This window comes from Diceros bicornis, chromosome 13 (assembly GCF_020826845.1).
Source record: "Diceros bicornis minor isolate mBicDic1 chromosome 13, mDicBic1.mat.cur, whole genome shotgun sequence".
In the NCBI taxonomy this organism is placed as follows: domain Eukaryota; kingdom Metazoa; phylum Chordata; class Mammalia; order Perissodactyla; family Rhinocerotidae; genus Diceros; species Diceros bicornis.
Genome location: NC_080752.1, coordinates 24227813 through 24250314, shown reverse-complemented (window position 1 = coordinate 24250314; position 22502 = coordinate 24227813). Strand labels below are relative to the sequence as shown.

The 22502-nt window shown below is 61.9% G+C and overlaps 1 protein-coding gene across 1 annotated transcript in view; it reads right to left on the bottom strand.

Moving 5' to 3' along the window:
- Positions 1 to 564: 564 nt before the first annotated feature.
- The window catches only part of TP73 (tumor protein p73), a 71007-nt gene continuing 49069 nt past the window's right edge, over positions 565 to 22502 (bottom strand). The window contains exons 5-14 of the mRNA XM_058552727.1: positions 9050 to 9236; positions 8577 to 8692; positions 6701 to 6810; positions 6216 to 6358; positions 5772 to 5860; positions 4867 to 4991; positions 4215 to 4363; positions 3880 to 4018; positions 3418 to 3511; positions 565 to 1908 (exon numbers count right to left, since the gene is read on the bottom strand). Of these exons, the coding sequence (XP_058408710.1) occupies positions 1570 to 1908; positions 3418 to 3511; positions 3880 to 4018; positions 4215 to 4363; positions 4867 to 4991; positions 5772 to 5860; positions 6216 to 6358; positions 6701 to 6810; positions 8577 to 8692; positions 9050 to 9236 (1491 nt within the window). The 3' untranslated portion in view covers positions 565 to 1569. The remainder of the gene's footprint in view (positions 1909 to 3417; positions 3512 to 3879; positions 4019 to 4214; positions 4364 to 4866; positions 4992 to 5771; positions 5861 to 6215; positions 6359 to 6700; positions 6811 to 8576; positions 8693 to 9049; positions 9237 to 22502) is intronic.

Here is a 22502-nt window from a genome sequence, read left to right as displayed (position 1 = left end):
GGATTCCCTTCATCCTACCTGCTGGAACAGGGGTTTCCTTCATGCCCCACTGCCCACATTTCTCTGGTCTTGTTTCTTGCCCTACACCGGGCTCTGGGACTCAATTCTCTGGCTGCAAAGGCTCAGATGGTTCCATGCAGACCGAAATGGCCCCATCAGTGCAAAAGCTGCCTCCCTCATCCCCCCTGCCTCCTTAGGGTGCCTCATGGAGGACTGGACCCCTCCACCTGCCGCAGTGCTGTCCCCTTGAGGACACGAGGGCCTCTCCCAGCACAGAGCCCGGCCCCTGAGCCCCATGGGGTGGGCCTTCCTGCCGACTGCTCCCTTCACCCGCGAGGGGCTCTCCCTGTGACCCTGAGAAAGGCAGCCCACTGCCCTACCCCCACCCTGCAAAAGTAGCCAAGGGGATGGGAGCTGCTCCAGCCCAGAGCTTCCCAGCCAAGGAGCCGTGGCGCGGACGGATTTTCCTTGCCCCTTCCTTGGCGGCCCTTCCTCGGCGGCCCTTGCTCTGGGCTTCGTCCCCATCCAGCCATCCGGGAACCAGTGCCGGTCTCTCACCTGGTTTGGACCCCCACCTGGTTTGCCCCTCTGGTTTCTTAGCCCAGCTTGTTGCCATCAACCTGGAAGCCTGAGAATGCCGCCAGGTTGAATCCTGAAGGGAATGTCGAGGGTGAGTTAAAAAAAAAAAAAAGCTGACCCACCATGTAGAAAAGGGTATCATTTTATCAAATATTAACAATTTCCAGTAGTCCGAGGAGCATGCTGTCCATGTCAATGCTGAGGTCACTGAAGAGTGGCCACTGCGGCCAGCGGCGTTGGCATGGGCTTTGGCTGGTGTCAATTGACCAGAAGCTTCCTCGCCTCCCAGGAGGGACTGGGCACCCGGCAGAGCTCTCCTCCCCAGTCTTCTCCAATTCCAGTGAAACGCTGACGTGCGCTTTGGGCAGGACGTGGAAGGCAGCTGCACTGGGGTTTGAACTAGTGGTCAAGTGTGCGAGGGACAGACTGACCCTCAAGTTCAGCAGAGGGACCCAGCCCTGGGCAGAGACACAGTCTGGAGCATTGACCCCCAAATAACAATCACCGAGCCACGCATTGCTACCCAGATCCGAAAGACAGTGAGAAATACTTTTTGGCAGTCCATCAGCAAAGGCGACCCTTTATTTCGAAGGATCTCGCTCGGGAGCAGGCGAGTGCCTAAGGAAAAGGAGGCCGAGGAGTGAGGCCCAGATGATGCTGGGCCTCGGAGCACGCCCTCCGCGAAGCTTAGGCATCCTCACGGGCCATTCCCACTGCCCGTGGCAGGCTGCAGTGGCCGGAGGCATCTCCTGGGGCCAGTGAAGGCGGGCCGCGGGGCTGGACCTTGCCTTTTCCTGGGCACAGCCCAAAGGTCCTGCCTCCCAGGGCAGTCTTTGACAAAAAGGACGAGAGAGAGCAAGGCTTCTCAGGACTCCTGGCCGCAGGTGCTCATGCTCTGCTCTGCCCATTGGGTCAGATGGGACCAGGTCTAGTGGGCTCCTCCGGAAGCCAGCAGACAGGGCCCCCCAGGCTGCACCCTCCCCGCCCCCCTCAGTTGATCTCACTCTCCGTGAACTCCTCTTTGATGGACTGTTTTCGGGACTTGCAGTCCGGGAGGTCGAAGCCAAAGTCCGCCCACTCGTCGGGCCCTGAGCCCCCACCTGGGCCACCACGGTTGGGGATGGTGATGGTGTGGCGCACGCGGAAGTGCACGGCCTCCATGACCCGCTGCCTCTGCAGCTCCCCGGAGCTGCCGATGGAGATGGTGGAGGCGTTGCTGCTGGAGCGGATCAGCTGCTGCGCCCCGCAGTCGTGGCCCTGCCTCAGGTCCTGCAGGCCCCTCCAGATGGTCATCCGGTACTGGTCCGGGATCTTCAGGGCCCCGAGGTCCTGCAAGAGCAGCGGTCGCCCGGCCACCCCGTTAGAAGGCTGAGCCACAGGCCCTGCCTCTCCCCCTCCTGCCAGGCATGTCAGTCTGAGGGTCCACCCTGCTCCTGCAGACCCGACTGTGAGCGTGGCCGACTGTGAGCATGGCCGAGGGCCAGGAGGGAGGCCAGGAACCCCCTGACCTGGAGGGCCACAGTCCATCCTGGTACTTGACAGTCTGGGGGAAATAGAGCAGCTCTGAGGGGCCTAGAAGGAGGGGCAGTGCTGGACCCACCTCATGGGCAATGATCTGGTCTCATCCCCTTCTTGTGGATGAGGTGGCAGCCAGAGGTGGCAGGAGAACTAAGTGGTGTGTGTGTGTGTGTGTGTGTGTGTGAGTGTGTGTGAGAGTAGGGGTGAGCCTGGGGCCCTGACCACAGTCACAGTGACAGATGGAGGACCTGCTACCTAGCCTCAGGGCAGGGCCACCCCTTGGTCTGTCCCTTGGGACCAGAGTAGATCATCGTGGCTCCTGTCACCCTCCCTGCTCCACACACACACCAAGCCCACACATCATGCTGGTGAGGCGAGGGTTAACACTGAGCTAGCCCAGCAGGAGTCACCAGGGACAGGTGGGGAGAGAGCGTTAGTGGACACACAGATGGCCACCCTCTGAGCCACTGGCTGCAGGTCATCTGACAGACCAGCATCTCTGGCCTATAGCCCTGGGCTGGGGACCAGCCTGGACCAGCTCCGGGGCCACTGAGCTGGAGCCCGCCTGGGATCCGGGCCCAGGGCTGTGTCTCCTGGGCCAGTGCTTCCCTTGGCTAACAGGGGATTACGGCTCAAGGAGCCCCCAGGCTACGAGCAGGCAAGTCGCTCACAGTTGAGGAGGGATGTGCTGCCCGTGTTGTTGTTTAACTCGAAGATGAACCACGGCTGTCTGGCTGTGATGCCCTGGATCCTTCTAGCCCCACATCCTGAACCCAGGACACTCAGCCATGTCTGTACGGTGAGTGGGGTGTTTCTTGTCTTCCTTGGGCCTCAGTTTCTCCCCATGCAAATGGTGCTGAACTAGACCAGCTCTGAAGCCCTCCTGGTCTTTGCCGTCTACAATTCTTTGTGCCTTGGAAATAGCCCATCTCCCCAAATCAAAGGCAGCCTGGCCACTGATGCCAAAGATTTGGGCATGAGAGAAGACTCTCAAGTCCAAATGAGTGGTCCAGCTGCTGGAGCCCCGGGTGGGAGGCCTGTCCAGCCTGCTACCTGCACAACTGAACCTGCCTACCACTTGTGAGCTGACTTCAGCACGGAAGTCAGATGTGAGGATAAAGATTGGTCTCATTTGTGGGAAGAAAGGTTTTCCAGATTTCTCAGCCTCCCCTCACACGGGCGAGAACAGGAGACAGAGCGGCTGCCCCAAAAGGAAGGGAGAGCTCTTTGCCCTCTGGACTGGGCCCTGTGCACGCTGGTCTGTGGGGTGGGCTCCACCGCGCCTGCCGGAGTGGGGCGAGGGCTGGCCGGGGCGGTTACCTCTATCGTTAGGTTCTGCAGGTGGTAAATGTTCTGTAACCCTTGGGAGGTGAAATACTCGATGCAGTTTGGACACCCCAATCCTGTTAAAAAACTGCAGAGAGATTTGGGAAATAAAGCAGCATTAACTTCTAAGTGCCGGCTGTGCGGCTGGCCAGGTGGGCACTGCCTCTTGAAGGACGCCTCCTGGCCACTCCACTAGCCACCCCTCCCCGCTGGTGGCCACGGCGTTGGGGACATGCTCACCCCCAGGCGCAGCCTCCAAGGAGCCCCTGGCTTTCTGTGCTTTCCCCCGAGCATCTGTAGGATGCTCATTCCTGACATTTTCTCTGCCTCTGTCTGTTTGCGTGCTGGCAGAGCGGTTAAAACACCAGGACAGGCGGCAGCATGCAGAGACCGCCCACCCGGCTGGGGTTACCAGGTTAGTGGGTTAGTGGCAGGGCACAGCAGCAGCCCACATACCTGACCAGGCTGGGGTCGGCGTGGTAGGGGGGTGGTGGGGTGCAATGGGACCCCGAGACCATGGACTGGGAGCTGTGGCTGCCATTCATCTCACCATTGGCCGGCAGGGCGTGGCCGTGGTTGTTGAGGATCCCAGGGCCTGGGCAAGAGGCAGTTGGTGTGTCAAAGGGGGCTGGGCCGCGTGTCCCAGGCTCTGCAAGCCACTGGAGGCTCGCAAGTCGTGGAAGTCCCTGAGACCAAGAATGGACAAGGGGACTGGCCGTGGCCCTGCTTCCTGCCCGCGGCCCAGAGCTTCCCCAGCCCGCCCCCGGGCCCCCACTGCCCGAGCGACTCACCCATGGGCCCCAGGTTGGGCCCGGCTGCCGAGCTGTGCGGGGGAGGCTGGCCCACCAGCTGGTTGACCGAGGGCAGCTTGCTGACGCCACCATGTACCTTGCTCATGGGCGAGAGGACAGGCCCGTAGGACGGGGGCTGCAGGTGGCTCCTGCTCGGCAAGCGACAACTCGTGTTGGTAAGAGCACAGGCAGCTTCCTTCCCTTCCAGTTACCTCCACGTACTGCCCGTGCTGCAGGGGCATGGAGACCCTGACCCCATGCTGAGCTGTCAGCACCTCCCTCCTCAGGACCTCAGCAATGGCGGGGAGGGAGGTGGGGGCAGCTTGTGCCACTAGAATCAGCCTTCGCTATTGGTGGGTTGGCATGGCTCTGACCACTCTGTTCTCATCCTCCACTCAGCAGACATTTGGGAGGACCCGTTGGTGGGAGAGAAAGCACAGTGATGGCCGTGGCTGCTGCGGTTCAAGGAAGGCTTCCTAAAGGAGGGGGCGCCAAGTGGGGCCCTTGCTGCCTGTCCTGGGCAGCTGTACTTTTGGGAGGGACTTCTGGTGCTGCTGCCATTTTCCCCGCTGCATGGAACTGGTCCCACGCACCCACCTAGGCAGTTAGGCAGGATGGGGTGGACCCCAGGGCGGGAGGGGGCGGCACTCACGGCCTCTGCAGGAGCTGCTGCTGCTGCTGCCGATAGGAGTCGACCAGGTGCTGCGGCACCAGCTCCATCAGCTCCAGACTCTCCTTGACCTTCATCAGGATCTCAAAGTTCTCCCGGCCCCGCACCTGAGCACAGCAAGGCGGACCCTCTGCCCAGGTGCCTGTGAGACTCCTCCTGGCCTCTGACCCCTGGTGGGAGCCTCAGGGGGACCCTGGGCTTGCAGTGAAGCATCTCTTCTCTCGCAGGGTTCCCTGGCACCCTGCAGGCTGGGGGTCCTCACCCCTTCCTTCCCCCTCCCCAGGAGCAGGTGGCCAGGTCCCTGCTGTCCACCGCTTCCTGCCCCTGAGCCTTCACCCCGCCTTCCCCCCTTGCTCCCCAGCACTTAGCACACTTGGGGTGCTGGGGGGCACTCAACAAATACAAGGCTTTTAGAACGAGGGACTCATTCCTGAAAAACTCGAAAAACGACAAGCCCACACAAGGGAAGCGCAGTCCCAGCAAAGCACATGGGTGATTTTGTCACCACCTGGAGTGGTCACGTCATCGGACAGTTGTGTCAATTCGGGTTACAATGACGTGGCCTGCCAGACTTTGGGGCTATGGGATTCCTCATGCACTTCCCCTTGGGGATCTGTGTCACCCCACATGTCATATCTACAGCGAGGCTTCGGGTGTTTGGAGTTGTGTCACGCAGAGTCCCCAACTCCGCGGACCCAGGTCTCCCTGCCGTCTGGCCCTGTCTGGTCTGGCTTTCTGTGACCTGGTTCTCCTTTCACGGCCCTGCTGCCTGCAGATCCTGGGGTCCCAGCTCTCAGGGTGACCGGGGTCCCTCCTGCCTCCCCAGTGGCCCCTGGGTCTCCTCCCCAGCTGCCCCAGCCTGGGCTCCACAGACACAGGACACTCACGTGCATGTAGTACATGTCCTCGTCCCCATGCCGCCTCTTCTTCATGTTGGTGCCCAGGGCAGGGATGGCAGGGGGGCTCTGCTTGAAGGCTGGAAGGCAAGGCGGGGAAGGCTTTGTGAGCGCGCGAGGAGGCGGCGGGCCAATGCAGGCAAAAACAACAGGACACCCGCCACGCCCGGAGCCAGCCCTCGTGTGTGTGCACCTCCTGGACAGGCCCAGAGACCGTAACCCACTCGGATGAGCAAATGCGGAGCAGCTGCCCATGCTGGATGGAGCTGGACCTGGGGTGGCCACATGGGCGGGGCTGGCTCTGACCCCTGGACACAGGCTTGCACTGCGCCCTGCCAGCTTTCACCTGAGGCAGGTCCAGCCCCATCCTGCAGGGTGGCCCGGCTCTAACATTCTGGGGTTGCCCTCCGCGCCCTGGCCCGGAGCCCTGCTCACCCCGCTTGCTGGCAGCCCCGTTCTTGGCGGCGCTCTCGTTCAGGGCCTGCTGCTCGCGATAGTGGTCCTCATCAGCTTTGCGGTCTCGGCCAGGACAGGCACAGATGCGGCCCTCGAAGGACCGGCGGCCCAGCACCTGTCCACTGTCGAGGGGCACAGCCAGAACCGTGAGCTTCGGAGCCCACCCCAGCCCTGCCCACCCTCCCCACCCACCTTGGACCCCACGGACTGGCCTTGATGGGCCGAGGGGTCACGGCTAAGCACCCAGCTGCTCTGGGACACCAGGTCCCCTGCCTCCCTCCCAAGGCCCAGCTCCCACCCAAGCAGCCCCTGCAGCCAGGGGAGGTCCCTCCCTCCCAGCTACATGGCCTTCAGAGTCCTCCTCCAGGCACCACTCTTTGTCCTGGGCCTCCCTGTGTCCATGCCGACCAGCAGCCCTGGCTCAAGTCCCTGCTCTGCCCGCCCCCGTGTGCCGGCAGACGCACTCCCGGGTCTCCAGGGTGATGATGATGAGGATGGGCCGCCGGTTCATGCCCCCCACGCAGCTGCTGTTGCACATGAAGTTGTACAGGATGGTGGTGAATTCCGTCCCCACCTACACACAGGGGAGGCAGGGGTCAGCAAGCAGGCCCCAACTCACTAAGGTGGGGGCTCCTGGGCCTCAAACCACCCATCCCTCATATTTAGTGCCGGCTCTGGGTAGGCTTGTGGGAACTGGGCCCTGCTCTGTGGTCCTTTGCCATCCATCCACCCGCCATCTATCCACCCATCCACATCCACCTACCATCCATCCAACCATCTATCCATTCATCACCCACCCACCCATCTAATCCATTCACCACCCACCTACCCATCTATCCATTCACCACCCACCCACCCATCTAATCCATTCACCACCCACCCACCCATCTAATCCATTCATGCAGCACACTGAGTGCCAGGCACTGTGCTGGCTCTGGGTGCCAAGTGAGCTTGGACCTGGTATCTGCTCTTGGGAGGCACAGAGTGCTGTGGTCTGGTTGCCCCAGCCATCTCCCCTGACACAGGTTGGAGGTCAGGCCCTGGAGGGTGGGTATGAGCGGGTGTGTGCACAGGCCTCTGTGGGCACAGGTGTGTGTTTTCCATGCTGGGGGCTCTTCTGGGCAGAAGGATGCACGGCTGCTCTGGCAGAGAGAGGGACTGTAGCAGTCTGGGGGGACCCCCACCCCTAGCACACACGCCCATTTCCCAGGGAGTTTGTAGTGCTGAGTCATGAACCCAGGACTCCTGACCACCTGGGACCACAAAATGGGTGGTTGTCATGGTCTCCCGGGGTCAGGATCTAAAAGCCAGTCACTGGCTTGGGAAAACCTGGCCTTTCACAAAACTGCTAGCACATGGCAGCCACCAGGGGGCGGGAGAGCCCTGCTTTCCTGGGCAGATTTGGCAGGTGAGGGCGGGGCACGGGGGAGGGAGGGCCCTGGGCCCACGGACATAAAGGCTGCTCTTAGGGGACCTTGGGAGGGTGCCTGGCGGGGCCTGGGAGCCAGGCACAGGGATGGGGAGCAGGTACAGAGGTGGGGAGCAGGTACAGGGATGGGGACCACGTATAGGGATGGGGACCAAGTACGGGGTGGGGACCAGGTACAGGGGGTGGGGGGCTGGGTACAGCTTTGGAGGTCTAGGGGACTGGCCTCAAACCCAGACAGAGGAAAGGTGGGGGCTTGCTGTCACCGCCCCACCCTGGAAAGCATGGCCCACAGGGCCCAGAGCTGGGACCTGCTCTCCACCCCTCGTACTGGCCCCCATCCCACCATCACCCCTCAGCCCCTCTACCCCTACTTCTTTCCACTCCCAGCTTTTCATTCCAGCTGGGCTCCCACACCAGCCCCAGAACCTTCTGCTGCCCTTAGGTCCAAGTCAGACCCTCAGGGTCTTTTTGCCCCTGCCCACCTCCTGCAGCACCCCCACCTCGAGGCCCTGCACCCCCATGCCCCTGACTGTGGTTCTCTCTGCTGCCCCTCCTCACCCTCGCACTCCACCCGGCCATCTCCAGTCCTCCAGGCCTCGGCCCCTCCAAACCCCAGAGCCCCAGGCCGGACTAGCCTGTGGGGAATGGACAGCGGGAAGAGGGGACGGAAGCACAGGGCTGAGGCTCAGGTGTTGTCAGGCCCACCCCCCACGGTAGCTGGGGACGCTGAAGCCCAGAGGGGGCCGAGGGCACGGTGGGTGGTCAGAAACCAGCGGGGACCTCCCCTGAACAGACTGAACTTGGAGATACTCGGGACAAACAGATCGGCCGACTGAAGTGACACGAGCCGAGCGGTCTCTGCTGGGGGGTGGGGGCGGTGGGGGTTCCGCTGCAGCCTGGCTCTGGCCTACCTGTGGGGGCTCGTAGGGTACCATGACGCTCTGCCGGCCGGTGACGGGGTCGTCCACATACTGCGAGAGGTTGTTGCCCTCCACGCGGATGAGGTGGCTGGCTGGGGCAGACTGTCCTGCCGGGAGGGGAGACCGCTTCAGAGAGGTGCCCAGCCTGGGTCCTGTCACCCCTGGGCTGGGCGCATCGCAGCAGACGGGACCACAAGGCCTGGCCCTGGGGACTTCCCAGGTGGGGCTCAGGCCGCCGGCAGCCCTCGTGCCCTCGGGGTGCCTGGCCAGCAGCCCTGCTCCCCTTCTCCTGTGGGCACCGGCACCCCAGGCAGAGCTGGGAGGAAATAGGGCTGGGGAAAAGCTGAGCCCACCCCGTCAGCCCCTCCCACTGGCCCCTGCTATCTCCTGTAGGATGCCCTGGGCCAGCCCTCCCCTTCCCACTGGGGCACCCTGGCCTCCGGGCATGGGGCCTGGGGCCTCACCTTCGTTGAAGTCCCGCCCAAGCTCGTGGTTGGGGCAGCGCTTCACGACCTCGGTCACGTGCTCTGCCTTCTTGTAGACGGGCATGGCGCGGATGGCAGTGCCCGGAGGCGGCGGGGTGGACACCTTGATCTGGATGGGGCATGTCTTGGCGATTTGGCAGTAGAGCTTCTTCAACAGCGGCGAGTACTGCAGGGGGAGCCAGGTTGAGGCCAGGAGTCCCAACTGTATACCCTCCCTGGCTGTGCCTCTCCAGGAGCGCCTGGCTGTCCACCGGCTGTCAGGAGCCCCTTCCCAAGCTCTCTGATGATGGCCTCCATGTGTGCGCCCCTCCCCTCTGCCAAGCGCCTCCAGGCGTCCTTTCTTCAAAGTGCCCCCGGCGCCCTCCAGGGGCAGTGAGAGCAGCTGCCCCAAGAGCCCGCTGTGGCACTCTGGATCTGCGGCTTTCTATCTGGATCCCACTGGCTGGAGAGGTAGATGCCACTGCATCCACCTTTTGGATAAGGACAGTAAAGGCCAGGAAAGCGAGAAGGAGCTGCTGGAGAGTGGGGCCTGGGAGCCAGGTCCCCCGAGTCAAGCCCGGCTCTCCCTGCTGGGGACCTTAAGCCCCCGGCCCGCAGTGGTTTGAAGTGGGGGGCATGCAGCGACGAGACTCAGTTTTTGAAAGTCCAGAGTTAGGCCTTTCTGGCATTTGTGCAGAGGAAACGTGTGGTTTTCGGATGAGCCCGGTACCCCTATGCCCTCGAGCTTCGGGAGGGAGCTCCCTGGAACATGGAGTCTGAGGGGCTAAGCTCTGTGGCTTGGTTTTGGCCACTGGGTGGGGAGCCCTCTGACCACGCAGTCCCAGTACCCCCTGCCTGCACCCTGCTCCACAGAGGATCGGATGGTGCCCTTCCTGACCCCAGCAGGGACCTCCAGGGCTGGCGCCCAGGGGTCCAGGTGGCCCACCTGAGGACCTAGGCTGGCTCTCATGAGTCCAAAGGTGACCCTGCTGGTGACCACAGGGGTGCCCACTCGTTTCTAAGCTGGCCAATTTCCCAATGATTGGCTCCTGGGGACCCACCCGGGGCACCTCATGCCCCTTTCCCCAGGGACAGTGGGGACTTGGAGTTACTCCAACCACAAAGCCCCGGAGTGTGCCCATTGCACCCCATGGTACAGTTGGGGAAACTGAGGCCGGAGACAGGGAGCTGATGGCAGAACAAGGAAGGAGCAGGTCTCAGCCCACCTTTGCCAAGGAAGGGGGGCCCTGACACCCCACCTCCACAAACGTAAGGCCCCCACCAGCCACCAGCACTGCTTCTCTGGCCATCAGGGAACACAGTAGACCCTCAGGGCCTCATACCCTCAGCAAGTTCAAGTGCACGAGCAGCGAGAGAAGGGTCCCAGGAGATGGAGCTGACCCTGAGCCCTCAAGCAAGAGGTCCCCAGAACCGTCCCTCCTCTGGAACCCAGCCAGAAATGCCTCCCAGTCCCTGGGGTGCGGTCCGAGGGGACTCGGGGGACACGTGGGCTGGGGTCTCCCTAGTGGCATCCTCAGGGCATTGAGACTCTGCCCAACTTTCCTTCGATGCTGACTTTAAGACGAGCCCCCCTCTGCCCCCCATCACAGATGGGAATTGGCTGCCCACTGGGCTTGCCCCCTCCCAGGTGCCCCATCCACCTGGGGTCTCTGGTGCCCAGGACAGCCTGGGACCCCCACCTCAGGCAGAAAGCAGCATCCCCAGTCCTATTTAAAACACAGGAAAGAATCATCCTGCACAGCCCTGCGGGTGGGCACTGTTTAGAAAAGCAGAAAACACCTTTGCAGGGCGAGTGGCCACCAGCACCCACATAGGTTCAGGAGCCCCCTGGCAGGGGCAGGCAATCTGCTTGTTGTTGTGGGGGTCAGTCCTGCTTCCCTGGGGGTGACTGCTGACCTCCAGTGTCCCCATCAGTACAAATGTCGCCCCTTCACTCCCTAAAGCCCTGGTTTGGGGGATAAACTGGGTGCCCATGAGACTCAGACCGGCTCTCGGCCTGACCTCTGCTGTGTCCAGGCTCTGGTTTCTTGGAGAAAGGCCCCGCCTCAAGCCGGCACACTGCAGTGTGGTCTCTATCTTTGTGGGCTGGGGATGGAAGGAGGCGGCCGGGTGAGCCAGGTGAGGGCGGGCTCATCTCAGTGCCAGTGCCAGGGCAGGAGAGAGGGGCACAGGGCAGCAATTGGAGAAGAGGTTACCAGGCTTCTCCAAGGTCCGGGGAAGCCTGCACAGCAAGCTGCCCCTTGTTGAGCATTTACAGAGTGCCTCCTGTGTGCAGAGCACACATTTCCCCCGGAGTTCAGGCACTGGAGGAAGGTAGAGCCGCCCTATCCCCTCCTCTCTTACGCAGCAGATGGAGGTGTGCAGTTGGTACTCAATCAATGCATGTTGACTCCATACTTCCTGTGGCCCCTCCCCAGGAGATGCAGGTGGAGTGAAGCGAAGCTCACAGAGCACAAAGGATGCCCCAGCCCCAAGTAAACACTAGGTGCCAGTTTAGTACCCAGCTCTCTTGTCCACCCACAAGCGAGGCTTCAGAACAGGTCTCTGACTCAGAGACAAGTGTGCAATTAGTCTCAGGCAGGGAACTGCCTGGTGGGCATCACGGAGGTGCTCTGAGAGGATCAGGGTGAGCAGGGTCACCCAAGGTGGCTTCCTGGTGGAGGAGGCCCCCACAGGGGATGGTGGGCCTCGGCTGGCCTGCAGGGACCTGAACACAACTAGTGACATTGTGGCTAGTCAAGGACACAGAGAACCATCCACTCAGCAAGCATTCGTTGAGCACCTCTTGTTTGCCAGGCTCTAAGCTCACTAAGGAAAGTGGGCTGAGAGCCCCTGCAGCCCCCAGAAGAATCTAGACTTACTGGAGGCTCACCCCTGAAAGCCACCCAACCCTGGGCGCTGACTGGCCTCAGCCGATGGCCAGTGGGATCAGGCCCTTCCGCAGCAGCTGGTGGATTCTGGAGGGTGTCCCCTTCCCCTGCAGGGGACCCGGGCATGCCTGTGGAGGTGTCCAATGGGTGAGGTGGCCTGGGGCTGGGGAGGGGGCATGCAGAGGACCCTCAGAGAGGGGCCTGCTTCTGTCGCTGGGTGACAGACACCCTGTGAAACAGGCCTAACAGGAGGAGGGGTTGGCAAGAGGACAACGGCCTTTGAGGTCTGCCCACTGCGTCCCAGGTCCGGCTTTGGCATCTGGCAGATGGGTGCCTTAAACTTCTGGACAAACCTCTCCGTGGCTCGGCTGGTGGGCCCGTGACTTACTATGTACAACACCCTTGAACGGCACCCAGCTCGCGTTACGGTAACATCATTTCCAGGTGAGATGGTTCCTGGCCCCTGGTGTGAGCAGGGGCAGCTGTCCAAAGACGGAGGCCGTAGATGGGGAGGCGCTGGAGCCAAATGGGCCCCCAGGGGCATCAGGCACTGCAGCCCCCTTCTGGGGCCAACCACCCATAGGCCCCCATTAGTCCTCTGACCTTGTGCTCGGGCCCATGGCCTGAGATGGGATCTTTAGGCCCACGAAGGCAGGACCCAGGTTCAGCTGGGCTAGAGTGGGCAGCCCAGGAGTGACAGGGGCCTGTGGCTGGCCACATTCCTGGGCAGCCCCAACACAACATGGGGGTGGGGGCAGGGGCTTGGGAGGGAAGCTCCCTTGGCTCTTGAGCCAAGTGCCTACAGGGATAGAGCTGGGTTCCAGGCAGAGCTGAACGAAGGTGTGTGCAGCCCCCCCTCCGCAGCTCCCTGATAGCCCCTTTGGCTCTGAACAGTGGGGGCACCGCTCCAAAACCCCCCACCCCAGCCACACCAGCCGCCTCCTGGGGAGCCTGGGCTCCCACTCCCCTGGGCAGCTGCAGCAGCCGGGGCTCTGCACTCATTTTGCAGACCGGCAGACAGAGGTACTGGACTCAGGGCAGCGCCTGGCTGAGCCTGGGCGGGACGGTGCATGGGCCCTCTCTCGAAGCCCAGGTCTGGTGGGGGCCCCAGTGGGTGCTCGTGCTTTCTGGACTCCGAGGCCGAGGTCCCAAGGAAAACGCAGGGACGTTCGCGCCGACAGCGGCCGGGTCGGGGTTGGGGGCGGTGCGTGTGGACGCCCCGCCCCAGGGAGGCGCCGCCGGGAGCTGTCCCTGGTACCGCGCGGGCGCCGCTGCCTCTCTGGGCTGGGCTGGGGCTGGGAGTGCAGAGTGGCCTGGGGCGGGCAGGTCCTCACCGGGGCCAGCGGGGCCCAGGCCTCAGGATGGAGAGAGGAAGGCACCCATCCCTCCCTCTGCGTCCTGGGCAAGGCCACTGCCGGCTTTGGGCCTGGCTCCATTCCCCACAGGAGTGTTCCCAGCCCAGCTGGGAACTGGCTGCCTGCCCATGGAGCCTGCAGGCACACACCCATGCCGGCCCCCACCCCGGCAAGGGGTTGGTCCCATGGATACCCAGCCTGTCCCCTGTTGGGCAGCCTGAGGGAGGGATGCCTGAGATTTCCCCACACCTGGTACCATCTGGTGGTCACACAGGTGGCTGCTGGGCTGCAGGGCAGGAGGGGAGCCTGGGATAGCCAAACCCGGGGCAGGGCGTGGGGGTGAGACCTTCAGGAGATGAAGGAGCCCTGGAATATTGAAGAGCCAGGCCTCAACCCAGGAGCATGTGAGCACTCCCCGCCATCCCCCAGCTCCCTCCCCTCCTCCCAGAGCTCCTGGGCCTTGGGGTTTGGTGCTGAGGAAAGGCGGGCAGAAAGGAGGAAGACTCCTGGGTCCTGTCTATTCCACAGAAAAGGTCACGTGGAGGTGCTTCCTCTCTCCCTCCCTCCCGCCTCTCATTCCCTAGAACCGCTAGATGGATGTGTTTCAACAGATTCTGAGCTGATAAAATCTTATTTATCTTCGGCTGTTGACACAGAGCCGTCTAGACTTGCCTGCTCCGGGCTGCGTGTGTTCCTTCGTGCTTGCAGGAGACGGTGTGCCCAGACACCGGTGTATGCCCATCCCTGCCCTCCCCCTCCCCTCTCTCCTCTGACCCACCCCCTCCCCCCAGCCCACGACAGACTGGCCTGGCTGGGAGCCCCGGCCTGGCAGGGCTGGTGAGGGGGTGGCAGGTGAGAGGGCGGCGGGTGGCAGGCGCGGCGCGGTGGCTGTTAATTTCCTTGCACCCGCTCCCCAGCAGCTGGATGCCCGGCACGGACAGGTTTGGGCAGGAGGCGAGTGGAGAGCTGATAATAACTTGTCTGTCATTTTCCAAGGACGTGTAGCATCTTGCAAACCGCAAATACCGTTAACCAGCTTGGGTGAATCTGTTACGACAGATTCTGGGAGACGGGGCCTGCAGTGGGGGCTTTTATTTTTTAAATAATTTTTTTTTATGGCCCACTTTTATCTGCTTTCCGTGCGAGCGACTGTGTGTGTGTGTGTGCGCGCGCGCGCACGTGTGTGTGTTCAGAGCCACATTTCTCTTCTCTCTTGGTTTGTGGGCCCCTTGAGGACCTCCCCACGGCCACAGACCCTCTCTCACCCTAGAAAAGCTTCAGCGCTGATCCATAGAGCACGTGGGTTCACAGAGCAATGCCCCGAAACTCACAGGGGCCCAGGTCAACAACCCCCGGTTACTGTCCCCCCCCCCCCGCCAGTAAGGGACTCCTATGCTCCTTCCAGGTAAGGAGGGGCCCCCCGAGGTGACACAAGCCACAAGGACACTCTGCTACACCCCCCTCATGGGGCCTCTTGACCCTTTCTCGTGTCTTCACTCAGCGGAGAGCCGCTGGGAGAAAGGGGTGGGCTCTTGCAGGTGTCAGGCGGCCTGGACAGGATAACAGTGAAGCCACCAGCCTGGAGAGGGGGTGGGGGCACCTGTGACAATCCCCTCAGCCTGCTTCAGAGCACCCACTGTCAGAAGGCAGTGAGGGTCCACGCACAAGGAAACCCAAGGCCAACACCCCACCTTGGCCACGGGTCTGGTGGCTGGAGGCTCCAGGGAGCTCCTGGACGCCCCTACAGCCGCAGCCAGTGCCTGACCCGGCAGAAGTGCCAGATAAATGAGACTGCCATGATTCCTCAAGAGCTCCTGGCTGGAGGAGGGGACAGCTGCATCTGCTGACATCCCCTGCAGGCTGGACAGCCACGGCTCCCCTTGTCAGGAGCCCCAAGGAGGATGGAAGGGAGGTGGAAACACACTTTGCAGGTGCCGAGTGACCCTGGCCACCGTCCAGTGGAGCCCCCAGAGGCTGTGGGCAGGAAACTGCCCATTGGGGAGAGGTGAGCCTGGACCTGGCAGGGACACCACTCGCGAGCCAGGCAGCCTGCCCCTCAACACCCTCCAGCCAGGTCCCAGCAGGTGAGCAGGAGGCACTGGAACCCTCAGGCCCTGGAAGCACAGGGCCCTGGGCCTGCGCAGCCTCTCCTCCCACACAAGCTGCAGGCCAGCAGGGGACGCCTCCAGTGGCTTCCGTCCTGGGCTAAGAGCAGGGGTGAGGGTGGGCAGCAGGTGTGCACCCAGCTGACCCAGGAAAGAGCCCAGCGGGCACCAGGTCTGCTGTGCAGAGAGAAGGCCCAGAGCGCCAATGGGTAGGGAGCTGAGGCCCACACCAGAAACCTGGGCAATGGAGGATGGGGCGGGCCCAGTGAAGAGGGGAGGGCTTCCAGGGAAGCCAGGAGGCAAGGTCGGACAGAGAGTCTGGCACACGGTGGGTCCTATTGTTATCGCTCTTACTCCGGCCTGCCCTTGGCCTCAGTGCCGCTCGCCCCGGCAGGGTAGAGATCCCTGGGCCTCCATCTTGTCCTTATTCTGTAACCCAGGCACAATATCTGGCCTCCTCTGGCCCCTGAGGATGGGACCTCGGGGATGGAGGGGTGAGCAGGACGTGTTCTCAGTCCTCGGGGGCAGGGCTGCACATGCAGGGAGCCCCAGAACTGCCACCAGCAGCCGCTCCCCCAACTCCACGGGCATGAACGGTGCTGTGTCCGAAGCACCACACTCAGCCTCAGCCAGATCCAAACACGGGTTCCTCTGCCAGTGAACTTGGTTTCTGACTGCCAGCCAGAGAGTGCGCCTGTCTGTTCTGGTCTCCTGGAGAAGGCAGGCATCTCTTCCTGCATCGGGTCTCCCCCAGCTGGCCTCATGGAGAAAACGCTCTGGCAAGGACCCAGCAAGCAGGGCTGCGGGCCAGACCACAGAACTGCCAGCTCAGGACAGAGTGAGGGGGCTGGCGACCAGCCCAGCCCTGCCCACTGCAGGGAGGGCCCCCTTGACTGCTGGGGGAAGGAGCCCCCACTACCCTCACCCTCACCTCTCTTGTGGCCATCTGAACTGGCCTGACCTCATTGGCCTTGACACATGGTGATTGCAAGAGTCAGCCCACCTGGGCGGGGCGCTGGGGTCAGCATGCACCTTCCGCTCACAGGACAGCCCTGGGAGCCTCTGACTGTGGGCATGCCATTCTGGACACCGAGCTGGTCTGGTTCGGGCAGGCACAGAGGGGCCAGCTCCATCCCCCAGTGCCCTGCAGCTTCCTGATGGCCTGGAGGGGGATCGGGAGCTGGACCAGCTGCAGGCGGCTGGGGGAGATGGAGTGAGCGGGGACGGGCTGTGGCCCCAAATGTGGCAGATGCTCAGGGTGGCCTCTCTGGAGGGCCATCACAGGTCACATCGGCTCCAGCACGGAGCCCTGTGGATGGGGCCCTCCTGCCTCTGACCTTCCTGCATGGGCGCTGCAGCTCAGTCCCTGGCTGAGGACCACGTTAAAGACACGCCCTCTGGCAGGGAAGCAGGAGTGCAGTCTCTTCACGCTAAATAAACTCTCCTCCCAGCCAGCAGGAGAGGAGCCCACGGCGTCCCCAGTGGGCTCGGGGACTGGCCCACCCTGGACATGTGGGGGTGGTCATTTTCAGCTTTTAATTCCAGTTGGATGGAATCAAAGTTTTTGCTGGACCTGTAAATACCCAGCAAAGCACCTGGGGCAGGGAGGGCGCTGGCCTCCAAACGTCTGACCCTGCAGATTCGTGGCTCCTGACACCAGGTCGGCACCCGGCACTGCCCCAGGTCATCCTCCCCGAGGCCCTGGAGGCACCGCTAGGCCTACCCTGCATACGGGGATGCCGTGGAGGAGGGAGGAGGAGGGAGATGGGGTTCATGGCAGCGGTGGAGGAGGGCCATGGTGGATCCCTCCCATCAACCTCTGACCTTCCCCTCACGGAAGCCCGGAGAGCTGCTCACGTTTTCACGGGCGCTTTCCTGCCCAACAACAAGCCACATCCTCACAGCCCCTGCGGCCTGGCCTGTCGGAGTCCCAGCTTGTGGCTGCTCAGCCTGACCTGCCGCCCCTCAGGGGAGGCACTTTTCTTTCCAGCTCTGACACTCTAGAATTTCTCCCTCTCCCCTCATCCTGAGACTGCTTGGGCAAATGGACAGAATGCCCAGATGTGGCCAAGGGGCTTCTCCACCTGGAGGCCAGGGCTGGACCAGCAGGCCTCTGCGCCAGGCCTCTAGGGCCATGCCACTGGAATTCTGGGGGCTGGGATCCATGGACTCAAGCTGGGCTTCCAAGTTTGGGATCTGAGAAAAACCCCAAAGCAGATTTTCCCCACAACTGAACACCACCAAGCCCCCACTCACTGCTCAGCTGTGACCCTCGCCCAGAGTCCCACATGGCCCAGGGTCCGGGACCCCGTTGAGGCTACAGCACTGGTTCCAGGAGAAGCTGGGGTGGGACCTCGCTTTCCCACCTATAAAGAGGGGCTAATGGGAGTGGGGGATGTGGGGGCAGCAGGCCTGGAAGAGGCAAGGAGGGGCCGGTCCCAGGCCCAGCTGGCCTCCTCCTGGTGTGTCGCTACCTTTACCTCTGAGGCTGGTCAGCCCGGGAGCATTCTGATTATAAAGTGCTCTTGAGGAGTTTTGGTTTCTCAATAAGAACAGGCAGTGAAGGCGGACACAGCTGTCACTTGCTCACTGGCAGACAGTCATTGCAGCTCGCTGGGCCCCGGGTGCTCCCTCCCCCACAGGCAGGCCCTGGACCTCTGCGAGGTCAGCCCCCCTACCCCCTGGTTCTCTGGGGGCCTGGGGGCTCCCTGCCCCTCAGCTGGGAGAAGGCCGCCAGTGACGTGCCCCAAGGGTATGCACAGGCCGCTCCCCCAACAAGCTGCGTGACAAAAGCCCGGGGTCAGGCTGCTGGGGCGAGATCCCGGCTCTGCCCTTTGCTGACGGGTGACTCTGAGCAGGGACCTGCCCTCTACGAGCCCCAGTTTCCTCATCTGTAAAGTGGGGAGAACATGAGAGCCTACAACAAGGCTGCTGGGAGGGTGACACTTGGTCATGCACCCGGGGTAATCAGGGCACGGTCAGCCCCGTGGGGGCTCTGCAACGTCACTGTCCAGATGACTAACCAGACACTCCAGGGTCCACGGATATCTCCGTTCTGGAAACAAGTCCCAGAAAACAGATGATTCTTCCTAAAACATCAGTTATGTCATGCCCCACCCACAGCCCCAAACCTGTGGAATCGACCCATCCCCAAGGGGGCTCTCCCTCATGTGCCCTATAAGAACCCTGGGGGTAAGGGGTGGGGTGCCCTGGGAGCACCCCTCAGCTCCTGGGACCATCCCGGCTGGATGAGCCAGGACCCAGCGACTCAGGATCCCTGAGGACAAGTTCTGTGACCTCCAGGCCCAGGGGCTCCCCAGCTGCCGAGAGGATGGAGGGAGAAGAGGCGACCCCCACCTCAGGCCGTGAGCCTGGGCCGCCGACCCCAGCCAGGGCCAGCCTGCAGGAAGCTCGTCCCTGCCCTGCAGAGCTTCCCACACGGCAAGCGCTTGCTGCAATTTCTCCCTGAGTGCTCTCGTTTCCCCTTAATAATCCCTGTTTCATCCGCACAATAAACAGTGTTAGAACTCTTCCCTTGGCTTTAAATATGTATAATTGCTCTGGGGCCAGTAAAAGGTATTAATTCCACTTATGCATTCCATAAACTTTTAGGATAACGCAATTGATACCAAGATCGTGTTGGGACACCTCCGCTATTATTTTCCTGCTTGCAAACCTCCGAGGGGCTGGAAAGTTTTCTCCCAAATCCATTAGTGTTGACTCAGCCACATTCTACCCAGGAATCCCGCAGAGCGCAGTCCACATGCTCCTCTTGGGGGTGGGAGTGGCAGCGCTCACACCACGTGGGCCAGCTCCCCCCCCCAGGACAGATGGACAGACACACACACCCCCGCAGGGTCTGGGGGCAGCTGGAGGTCATTCAGGGGCTGTGCCCAGGATGGCAGGCTGTCCGGAACCCCCCTAGTGATGAGCTGTGCCATCACACCGTGCATATCCTCATTGTCATGCCCCACGGCTGCCTGCCCTGCGGGCTATTGGCAGTGAGACTCAGCCCCCCACTGCCTAGGTTGGGCCAGGGCTCCAGCCACGCCAAGCCTTCCTCCCTGACCTCAGAGCCCCCTCCCCAAACCTCCTGAACATCAAGGACAGCCTCTTCCCTGGTGAGGCCCAGCCTGGGAGCAAGAGGCTGAGCTGGGCTGGACAGCGTCCAGACCCCCCTCGCACCGGGCTACTCCTCCTCTCTGCTCCTCAGGACTCCTGTCACCAGGTGTGTCCATCACTGCCAACCCGTGGGAGGCCCCAGATGGGAGTGGCCATCAGGCCAGTGAGGGCCCTGCCGAGGGCCCTGCCCATGCTCCGACCCCCGCAGTGTCCTGGGGAGGACGTGGGACAGGCACAAAGGCACCAGGTGCTGCCATCCTTGGCCCAGTTCCACCCGCCCACTGGTCCAAAGAGCATCAGTGCCCAAGCTTGCCGGCCTTCACCTGAAACCATGATCTTTCATGGCATCTCTCTCTTCCTAAAGCCCAGTCTGTCCTTGAAAGGGACAAGCCTCAGCCAGGATGCTCACAAGCAGGAAACATTGGTGGGGTGCTCTATCTCCGCCCACTGTGCAGCGACACCGCCAGGCGAACTCTCACCTTGCCCTGTCCCTGGTCCCTGGTTTACAGGCTCTCTCGAGGAAGAGCCCCAATCCCTTCTCTGGCTGCTCAGTCATCTTCTGTGGGAGGGGAGGGATCATCAGACCCTGGGCAGCAACCAGGAGAGGCCTGCATTTGTGCGTATGTGTGTGTATGTGTGTGCATGCATGCATGTGTGTATGCATGTACACTGTGCGCATGTCTGCACGTGTGTTCACCTGTGTGTGTGGTTTAGCGTGTGCGAGTGTGCGTGCATGCACGTGTGTTCACCTGTGTGTGTGGTTTTGCATGTGTGTGAGTATGCATGCATGCACGTAGGTGTATTCACCTGTGTGTACTGTTTTGCATATGTGTGAGTGTGCGTGCATGCACATATGTGTATTCACCTGTGTGTATTGTTTTGCATATGTGTGAGTGTGCGTGCATGCATATCTGTGTGTTCACCTGTGTGTGGTTTTGCATGTGTGTGAGTGTGCGTGCATGCACATATGTGTGTATGCGTGTACACTGTGTGCGTGTACACACGCACATGCACGTGCGTTCACCTGTGTGTGTGGTTTTGTGTGTGTGAGTGTGTGTGCATGCACGTGTGCAGGCACACGCATGCCTGTGAGCCGAGGGTGCCAGACGCTTGGAGCCCAAGAAGAACAGGCGGGAGATGTGAGGTCTGACAGAAGCTGGGCAGGGCACATGAACCAGCCTGGGCTGGGATGACCCACAGGGGGCCTGGGCCAGACAGAAGCCAAAGACCCCATTCACAGCTGTGGTCACTTGGGAGCCGGTGAGGGTGTTTTTCCTGAGCGAGCAAAGGAGTGAAGGCAGCAGTCAATTTGGAATTATAGTTGAGAAAAATATGAATTATCTATCAGTTACCAGCTGGCTGGTGTGGCGGGGGCTGCGCACAGCATGATGCAGAGGCCTGGACAGCAAGTCTGGGCAGCACCGGCACAGTCAGACCCCCAGAGCTGTGAGCAGGCAGCCGCCCGGCAGTCCCCTTCCTGCACCTGAGCCACTGTCTGTCCTCTCCCTCCCTGGGCAAGGAAAGGAACCTGCATGGGGTCTGCTCCCAGAGAGCTGAGGTGCCAAAAATCTCATTATCAATGTTTGTCCCGCCTCCACCCCCCGCATAGATAAGGGCTGGGGAGGGGGAACCCTGGACGCTGTCAACAGCCCCCTCCTCCTCAGCTCAGCTCCATGGGAGCATCCAGAGCATCGGAGGGCCCAGGCAGGGAGGGCGGTATCTGCAGCTCCGGCGTGGGGGGACGGGAAGCTGGAGCTTGGAGGCAGAGCCACTGGGCACAGATGAGTCTTCTCCTGTTCCCGGGAGAGGCTGCCCAGGGCAGACCACTCCATGGGACCACTTAGGGCCAAGACAACTGTGACTAAGCCATGAGCCCCTCCAGCCCTAAGGCCACACACCTGGCAGGCGGTGGTGGAAGCAACTTGGAGGGTGGCAGAGGGCCCCCAGGCGGAGGAGGCAGCTGGCAGCTGGACAGCTCCCGGCCCTCCCTGAGGACCAGCTCAGACCATCCGAGGCGCTCCAAGCCCCCCAGACACTGCAGAGACCCCAGCAGCATCCTCAAACAACGGATAGGAAGGATGCCAGGACCCCCATAGTGCCTGCCAGCACTCCTAGGGGACCAGAAACTCAGGCCCTGATGACAGAAGGTCAGTGCAGGAGGGACTGGGACCCACCCCTTAGAGAGGAAAGAAAGTGCTTAGGAAACAAGTCTGAACATTGAATAGGAGCGGTAGTGAGCCTCCTGTCGCCAGAGGTGTGCAAGTGTGGGGATGCCAACAGGGGCCTCCTGACCTGGCTTTTGGTCACCCAGCTGGACCTCAAAGCTGGGGTGGGGAGACCAGGACCCCATAGGCAATAGAGAACCAAGAGAACCCTCCAGCAGGCACAGATGCTGCTGAACAATGCATCCAGAAGGAGTAGGCTCCGTGGCACCCCATCGCCAACCCTGCCCACCAAGGAAACGATAATAAAGACCACACGCCAGCTCCCACCATGCTAAGCCCCTGCTCCACGGGCGTCATGTCATTTAAGCCTTATCACTACCACCGATAAGGAGCGTTGGAGAAAAAATTCACAGAAGAGGAAAACGGCACTGACAGGGGTGGGGGCCCTGGACCAGGCGCCTTTCTCGGCCACTGGAAGCCCTGGAGTCGGGCTGAGCCTCAACTCAGCCACGGGCCAGCAGCTGGAGGAGCCTGCAGCCAAGCAAGAACCAGAGACAGCCACAGAGGGGCTGTGGACTGGAAGGAAGACTCCGTCTGACTGGCCTCTGAGAGCCTGACCCGGGCTACCTGAGGCTCCGCCCCACCTCCAGCCCCCAGGAGCGTGGGAAAACCACAGCCTAGGCCGGCAGGACAGTGGGGACCGTGGGACCAGTTCCTAAAGCAACAGAGCCTCATGGTCATCTGCTCAGTGCTCCTGTGGGGTGGAGATGTGGCCACCCTGCATCTCTGCTCCAGGGTCCCATTTCCGGGGCTAG